This window comes from Mandrillus leucophaeus, unplaced genomic scaffold (genome assembly GCF_000951045.1).
Source record: "Mandrillus leucophaeus isolate KB7577 unplaced genomic scaffold, Mleu.le_1.0 Scaffold59, whole genome shotgun sequence".
In the NCBI taxonomy this organism is placed as follows: Eukaryota; Metazoa; Chordata; class Mammalia; order Primates; family Cercopithecidae; genus Mandrillus; species Mandrillus leucophaeus.
Window position 1 is genome coordinate 4,878,287 of NW_012106363.1, and position 7,992 is coordinate 4,886,278.

At 44.4% G+C, this 7,992-nt stretch overlaps 1 protein-coding gene across 3 annotated transcripts in view; it reads right to left on the reverse strand.

Annotated features, from left to right (window-relative positions):
- The window catches only part of IGF2BP1 (insulin-like growth factor 2 mRNA binding protein 1), a 57,935-nt gene extending 56,989 nt beyond the window's left edge, over positions 1-946 (reverse strand). For all 3 annotated transcript variants that reach the window (XM_011999318.1, XM_011999317.1, XM_011999316.1), the window contains exon 1: positions 406-946. In XM_011999318.1, coding sequence (XP_011854708.1) covers positions 406-580 — 175 coding nt within the window. In that variant the 5' untranslated portion in view covers positions 581-946. The remainder of the gene's footprint in view (positions 1-405) is intronic.
- Positions 947-7,992: the final 7,046 nt, after the last annotated feature.

The following is a 7,992-nucleotide window of genomic DNA, read 5'->3' on the forward strand; positions in this document are numbered from 1 at the left end:
AAGCCAGGGTTTTCCAGCTGGGGGGCCGTCCACCGGCGGACAGGGAGGGGCTGGACGTGGAAATAACGCCCAGCCGGGGGTCATCTCCGTGTCCCTAAATCCACCCCCCCACTACTGCCAGTGGGGGCTCCCGCCCCGTCGGTGGGGAGGAGGGATGGGGGAAGCCAGAGCTGCTTATCTCAGGCTGGGAGGAAGGGATGAGGAAATCCCGAATGTTTCTGCGCGGGGGTGGGGGGCGCAGAGCGAGGGAGGGGGCATCGAAGGGGGTAGGTCGACGTTGGGTACAGAGGCCAAGCCCCGCAGGCCCGGGAAGAGAGGAGTTGGCGGGAGAGGAACCGGAAGGTGCGGGTCTCCGTTGTTCGGGGCTTTCGTTGTGGCTTTTCCGGGAGGTGGCTGTGCTCTTACCGGAGAAAGTTTCGATGGCCTTCATCGCCCAGTGCTCGTCTGGGCAGTCCACGAAGGCGTAGCCGGATTTGACCAAGAACTGGCCGCTGTAGGAGATCTTGTGCTCCGCAAACACTTTCTCCAAGTCCGCGGGGGTCACGCTCTCGTTGAGGTTGCCGATGTAAAGCTTGTTCATGGTGGCGGTCTCGGGGCAGGACGCGGTCCCGGGCAAGGCCGAACGAGTGGACGCGGGCGGCAAGCCTCTTAGGCCGAGAGGCGGGGAGGCCGGCGGCAGGAGCCGCAAACTTTCTTTGCACCCCACCCCAGAAGTTGTCCCGAGCCCAGGGCGGGGAAGGCGGCCTGAGGGCGCGCAGAGGTCGCGGGAGAGTTCGGAGAGAGCCCGGGAGAAGTGCCCGCGGCGCGCAGGGAGACGGACGACGCGGCGCAGCTCCTTCCCTTCGGTCCGAAACCCCTCCGAGAGGGCTGGTGTGTCACGTTTCTCCGCGGCCGCCCTGGCGCCGCCTCTAAATAAAATCGACTTGAAAAAAAATGGAGCGGAAAAAAAAAAAAAAAAGGAGAAGCCACGTGGTGACAGCCCCCACCCACCCTGCAGGGGAAGACCCCCGACGCCACAGGGCCCCTCGGCCCTCCGGCCAAACCCAGCAATCTCCCGCCTGAGGGTGGGGAACTCAACTCACCCCCGTGGTAAACTGGGGCGGTGGGGCAGCGTCCCTGAAGCTCTATGGCCCCTTCCCCCTTTGCAAGAACCTGGCCCCTAGGGAAGCGCCCCGCCCCCACCCATCCCCCTACCCCAGCCCGAACTGGGGGAGGATGGTCCAGCCCAGATCTCCCAGGTCTTAAAGGGTAAAATGTATGGTTATTTTTTATTCGTTTTGGGGGGCGGGGTTGCTCACCCCACCCCGGTTAACTGCTAGCCACTGACAGGCGGGGGACGGCCGAGATAGACAAAGAGAAGCCGAAGACTCTGGGGTCTTCAGGAGAGGGTCGCACGAGCTGGTGATTTAAAAAGAAAGCCACCTTTTCCCTAGATGTTTAAATGGGGGGGTCTCCGCCTTCACCACCCCAGCCCCACTAAACTCCCCCGCCTCCGGGGATGCACGACCGGGGGACCCTGCGAGCGCGGGACTGGGAAGCTGGGAACACGGGGGATCCCAGTGGAGAACGAGGAAGCCGCGGGAAATCATGTTTTGAGATCCCCACGGGAGAAAGGGTGGTTCGCACCCGGGGTCCGGCTGTTAAATGATAACGTTACGGGGTCCTGGGGGAAACTCGCGGAACTGGCCGGAGATGACCCCAGGAGAGAGGGACAGTGGGACAGAAGGAAGAGGGGTGATAGCTAGGGCTAACCCGAGCGAACCGAAGGGGGAGGTCTTAGGGAGGGAGTGACCGGGTGGAGATTTGAATGGTCCCCTTTTCCCTCCGAGTCGGGGACAGACAGGTGGAGTTTCCAGCGCCCGCACCACCCAGGACACTGCTGGCAGCTCTCTGGGCCCTAGGTTCGGGTCTCGGAACTTTGTTTGGGGTGCAGGATTCCGAACCCGGCGGGAAGGCGGGAGAGGGACGGAGGGCGGGGGGCTAAGCGCGAAGCCCCGCCCACGTCCCCAGGTCAGACCCGCGGGGGGAGGGGGTAATTTCCGCTCCGCGCACTGGGAAGCGAGGGGCGGGAGCTTAGGGGAGGGGGCGGTGGCCCCTCCCCTCCCCCTCCCGCCGTTCCTGGGGAGGGGGAAGCGGATCCGCCCGGGTCCCTTCCCTCGGCTTTGACCAACTCATTCCGGATCCTCCAGCTCCGGGAGCCCGAGGGAAGGACCCGACTGGGCAAGGGGCGACACGTGGGCGGTCGCACCCCCGTCTGGGGGTGGGGGAGGGGGCTGCTCGCCGCGCGTTTCGGAGTCCCGGATACGCGGCGGAGAGCGGGACGCGCGGTCCACTCGCAAGCCCTGGCTCCACGGCGGAGCGGCGAGCGAGACCAACGAGTTTCTAGCGGCGGGGGCTGGGATGGCGCCAGGGGTGGCGGAGAGCGCGGCCCGGAGACCCTGGAACCCCCTCGCCCAGAGAACGGGGAAAAAGGAGGGGTCAACCCCCAGAAATTGTGGAGTCCCCTTAACAAGGCGGAAACTGGGGTGTTACTCCGGACTCTGCAGGAGGGAGAATAATTCTGTCGGGGGCACGCGTGCTGGAAGGGCAGGTGAGGAAGGGGATCACTCCCCTTCCCCAGTCCCCGACCCCATTGTCTCAGTCGCCGGCGGCCCGGGCAGACTCCGCAACACGTGTTGACTACACCGATATGAATGCCTTGAATTTTTTTTATTGTTATTATTTTTCGTTTGCAGAGTCTGAGCTGACTCCGACTTCGGCTCACCGCTCTGCTGCCGGACGATTGTATGCCATTCAAAAAGTCGGGAGTTGAAAGACAGCACGCAGCACCTTTGTCCCCCTCCCCGTTTTCCCGGCGCACTGAAAAGAAATGGGGCTGGGACTTGGGGGCGGGGGAGGGCTTCCAACTCGGTTTCTCTATCTCCTCCACCACCTTAGAGCCCACCCTCCCCAATGAGCGTTTTGTTCTACCCAGCCACGTGTTTGTCGGATTTTTGTTTTTGTGGGGTTTTTTTCCCATGGAACAACAAGAATTAAAGTACTAGAAGCTATTTGTTGTTGAGTGGAAAGAGAATATTTTCTGTCCAACAAGGTGGGAAGACATCTGTGTCCCACCCCCACACACACACCTCCGACCCTCCCCCCTTATCTGACTCTTAATACTTAGCTCTTGATCACAAGCATTATTTTTAAACAAACCAATGAGCTGGAAACAGTGCCTGCCACATAGTAGGCACTCAATAAACATTTTTAAAATGAAAAACAAGCTAAAACAAACAGCACTGCAAAGAGAATTCATGAAAATTAGAGTCCAGGGAGGGAAAAAATTATCTTGGCCAGAACATGTGGCTCTGTTGCCCGGGAACTTTTCTTGGTGATGTGTGTAGACTTTTGAAAGGACTAAAAGATGGTCTCAAAAAGGCTGTTGTATTTCTTGGCCTTTTCCTAAAGAGGAGCCCCAATCTTCTTAAATCTTTTCTGTTATATTGGGGAACAAGGAGGAGGACAACTAGGCAGAGCATCCCAGTTTCCAGAAACTTTAAGTGCTGTTTCCTTCATTTTATTTGAGTCTCTAGGTGCTAATGAAAGCACTTCTCAGATTGTCTCCCTGGGGAACATACCCACTACTCTGTCTCTGTATGCCTAAAACAAAAGCAAGTTACACCCCACAAAAAATCATCCAGCCCTCTAAACTCCTGTAAAATGTAGTCCACTTTTTACTATCCTAGAGTCAATAGGAAACAAAATTTTTTAAAATAACCATTGAATTCAGTTCACTTTTAGGTTGATTTTTTCCATTTAAAAATACACTAGCTAAATGTTAGCTGAAGTCAGTTTTAATGTATTTAAGATAACGTTAGAAGAGAACATATAAATTCACTGGAACAATCTATTTTAAAATCCTTTTAAATATTTAATTAAAAATTACCAATTATTGCTAAATTGAAACTGATTAGTTCTTTTTTAAAAATCAGCTGTTTTACTGAATTCTAATCCTCTCCACCCCCCCAAAAAAAGGCTTATGTGTGTATAGTCAGAAGCTGCAAAGGCTGCAGGAATACAAGAGAGGAGACAACAGGAGTGAAATACAGATCTTTTTAACCCCCAAATCAGTTTTGCCTTAGTGACCTGGGTATTTTAGGCTGGGGTTGGGGGAACTAAATCACGTTGATTGGTGTTTTATCTCTCCCTTCTGAAGGAGCCCAGCACTCACATTAAGGGTTATTTCTTGTCTAGACTGGCATTCCTAGGTTAGGGATAAAAATGGGCAGACTTGAGGTACCATAACTTTTCATCTTTCTTTGTTTTTGTTAACATTAAAGACTACTATCAAACATTGTATTTATTTTCAAATTTTTTTCTACCTTGCTTCTTTGGGACAGATAAATCTTTAGTGCAGAGTTACACTTAACTTGGGTAAGAGTTAAAAATATAGCTACAGGATTAAATGTTCTTTTTTTCTTTAATAATTATTATCCTTTATAATACATATCCTATATAATGTATATTCTACACAGTAATGTTAATACTGTTACACTTCTTCCTCTTGTTCTCCTCCTCTTCCTCTTCTTCCTTCTTTATTTTTCCTGGAGAACAGTTTGGTCTAGTTATGGAATTTAATTATCTGAATTCAGAAACACTGGCATTTGACTCAATTTTAAAGATAGGATTCGAATCCATTTTCCTCCAATGTGAACATACAAATACATGCAGAGAGAAAAAAAGTTTGAGAGAATAAAACAACTTTTTTAAATATGAAAATAAAATAATATTTTTTTCTTGGAGAAATAAGCTAAGTTAAAGAAACAAAAAGGAAAGAAAAAAGTTTAAAAAAATGAAAAAAGAAAAATTAAAAATCAATAATTTCACTATTGTCATAGAAAATTAATTTTACTTGTAAATGTTTATTTTTCAGCATGTGTCCATTTATAATGATTTCAAATTTTTTCATTTTTGTATCTTCATTGTTCACTTGCATTTGTACCATAAGTATTTCCCCAGGCTGCCTCCAAGTTTTCATAACTATCGTTTTAATTCAGTCCAGTTATAGATGTAAATTATTAATCATGATATTTAGATATACATTTCATCAAATTTTTTACTTTTGTAAACAATGCTGAACAGATATTTTGGTGAATATAAATTTTTCCTTTTTTGGGTTAGCTCCTTTGCGTAAATCCCCAGAATATATATTGCATTTTAAATCTAACACTTATTGACTCTTCTATTTTTAAAGTTTAGCATGTTTTACAAAATAAAGAACAAAACAAATGGAAAGCAGCTAGGAGGGAAATACATTAAAATACACTTTATTTTCTAATGAATCCATCGATTTTGGAATAAAATTATGGTTGCTACAAAATACAAAAAAAGAAAAGCTCACATTTCCTGATACATTGCTGTTTTAACCTCAAAGTTTTTAGAGGAATTTGTTTTTTGTTTGGTTGGTTTTTGTTTATTTACTTTTGTTGTTGCTTGCTTGGTTTTTTACTGTTACTACTTTGGAATGTTTTGTTTCTTCTTGCAACTTAAAGTCTTAGTGTGGTTCTTTTAAATGCCTATAAACTTTGAGAAAGTGGAAATTAGTTCCAGTTTAAAAGCACATGCAGCTTTTTCTCCTGTCAAATAAATAAGGATAAGTATGTGTTTAGGATATCTCATAAAATATAAGCAAACTGTAAGCAGAAAAGGAAATTTTTCTCCTTCAAATTGTTGTTCAGTCAAAAGTGTTCAGTGTTTAAGACCTGAGAAAGAAATGTATTTATTCCAGAGATAGAAGAGGCTCAAGGGGAAAAAAGAACTTTAAGTACAATCGTTTGTTTTTCTGTGGGTCACACAGTGTGTTTGACAAAACCTCTCAATTTTTTGTTTTGGTTCAGGTTTACAATGTAGAAACTTTTAGGTAAGGAGGGGGATCATTTATTTTATTAACTTTAAAAATAGATGTTTTCAAATTCATTTTGTTAGTAAATTAAGCTACTCCACCCAACCCCTGTTAATACATGTAGAAGAAATGGTCTGTAACATCCTTCGCATTACATTCTTATTACCTTTTGCAATTTTTTGTACTCCAAAGTCATTGGATTAAAAGATAATGTACAATTTTGTTTGGTTCCTGCAGCACAAAATACAAAATACGACTGATTCATTTGGGGGGGAATTGTGTAATTCAAGAAAAGACAAGGAAAAAATGTTATTTTTCAAAATGAAACAAATTGTAAAAAGCAACAAAAAAGAAGGAATCCATATATAAATATTAAGGTGGAAACAGTAATGAGACAATTTTGTACTTGAAATCAACATATCTTCTAAATATTTAAATTATTTTAATTTAAAATGAATCAGTTACGTGTCAAACTGCATGAAGTTTCCATTTTAGCTACACAACATCTATACATTTTAAGACTAAAAGAAATTTTTAACTCAACAGCAAATTATTTTCGTTTGCTTTTTTAAAAATTTTACCTCTAATGATGAGATTAATTGACTTTACTCCTGTTTAGGATTTTTTTTTCAGGAGCTGCCACAAGTATTTCAGAGTTACCAGGGATAATGTTGCTATGTTGGGGTTTATTGTTGTTGTTTTAAAATTTAAAAATTAAGACATATTATTTCACTAGTATTTCATCACCAAAAAATTAATTTAAAACAGTTCAATCTGTCTTCATATACAAACCAGATTTACAAAGAGACTCAGCCTAATAGTATGGCATTTTTGTTTAAAATGGTTGTTTGACTAAACTGAGATACAATTCTAAAAGTGACTCCTAATTTTCATGAGTTAACAATCTACAGAGAATTTTGGTTCACCCAGCTCTCCTATAAACACCCCCACCTTTTTTTTTTAAAGAATTATTATCGACACAACTTAATTTCCACTTTTAAACACAATCTGAAAATATTTGGTGAGCATTTATATAATAAATTATTGAGTACATTGTTATGATTTTCTTTTCATTTCTAAAATGGTTTATAAAGTGTATAGGGAAAAAATTTAGAGTTATTTCTAAATTGCTTTAAAATGAGGTTCCTGATCCATCTTTTTTCCTACCTTCCTCTTCCTCCCTGCCCCTCCCCCTACCCCTCCCCTCTCTCTTCCTCCCCCTCTCCTTTTGTTCCTCCATTTTTCTTCCCGCTCTGGACACTGTCAGTTCCTTTCCTCCTCCCCCTTTACCTTTACCCTCTTTTCAATTTTTCTTTTTCTTTGTTGCTTCTCTTTACCCTTTTATTCTTCTCCTGCTCCTCTGCCCCTCAACTCATTTCTTTCTTCTTTTAAATCAATATACCTATCCAAACGTTCTGTCCTTTTTCTTCTCCCTTTCCCACTATCACTAACTTGTTCTCAAAGTTATTTCTAGTGAAAGGGAAGGATGCAGAGATGCTTGAATTATTTTATACACCAAAAGGGGAAACTTGTTACATTTTTTAGGAGAACCTCAGGGTGATTCAGGTCCCAGAACAACCCCGCCCCAATACTCCCAGTTTTTATTGGCTGAACATTCATCACACATTTTTACTTCTTTGTGTCATGTTTCCATGTCCTACTTTGCTTATAACTAAATTTGTAATTAGCATTTTATGTACCAAATCCTTGAGGGCAAAGACTCTGTATCACCCAGGGTGTCTAACAGTACTGACAGATGTCCAATAAAAATCTATTGAATAAGTATATTTGATACTATCTGAGAAGATGTGATCATTGTGATCAGATAAGATGCTGTTTTCAGCCTGTGAGCGCCTTTTTCTTTTAAATAAATACAACACAAACAGATGAAATACAGTTAAATGCAGTCATTTAAAAGAATAATTGGTCTGCATCAAAACTAGCAACCAAGAGGCATCTCTGGGCTTGAGCTTGTTTCTTCCTGGTTCTGTTCCCATGACAGTTTTGTACCCATGGCAGTTCTGTGCCCAATGTCAGCAACCGCTTTCCTCTGTGTCTGGTCATATCAGCTCAGAATTTTCAACTGAGGGGTTCAGGCTGTCACAGCC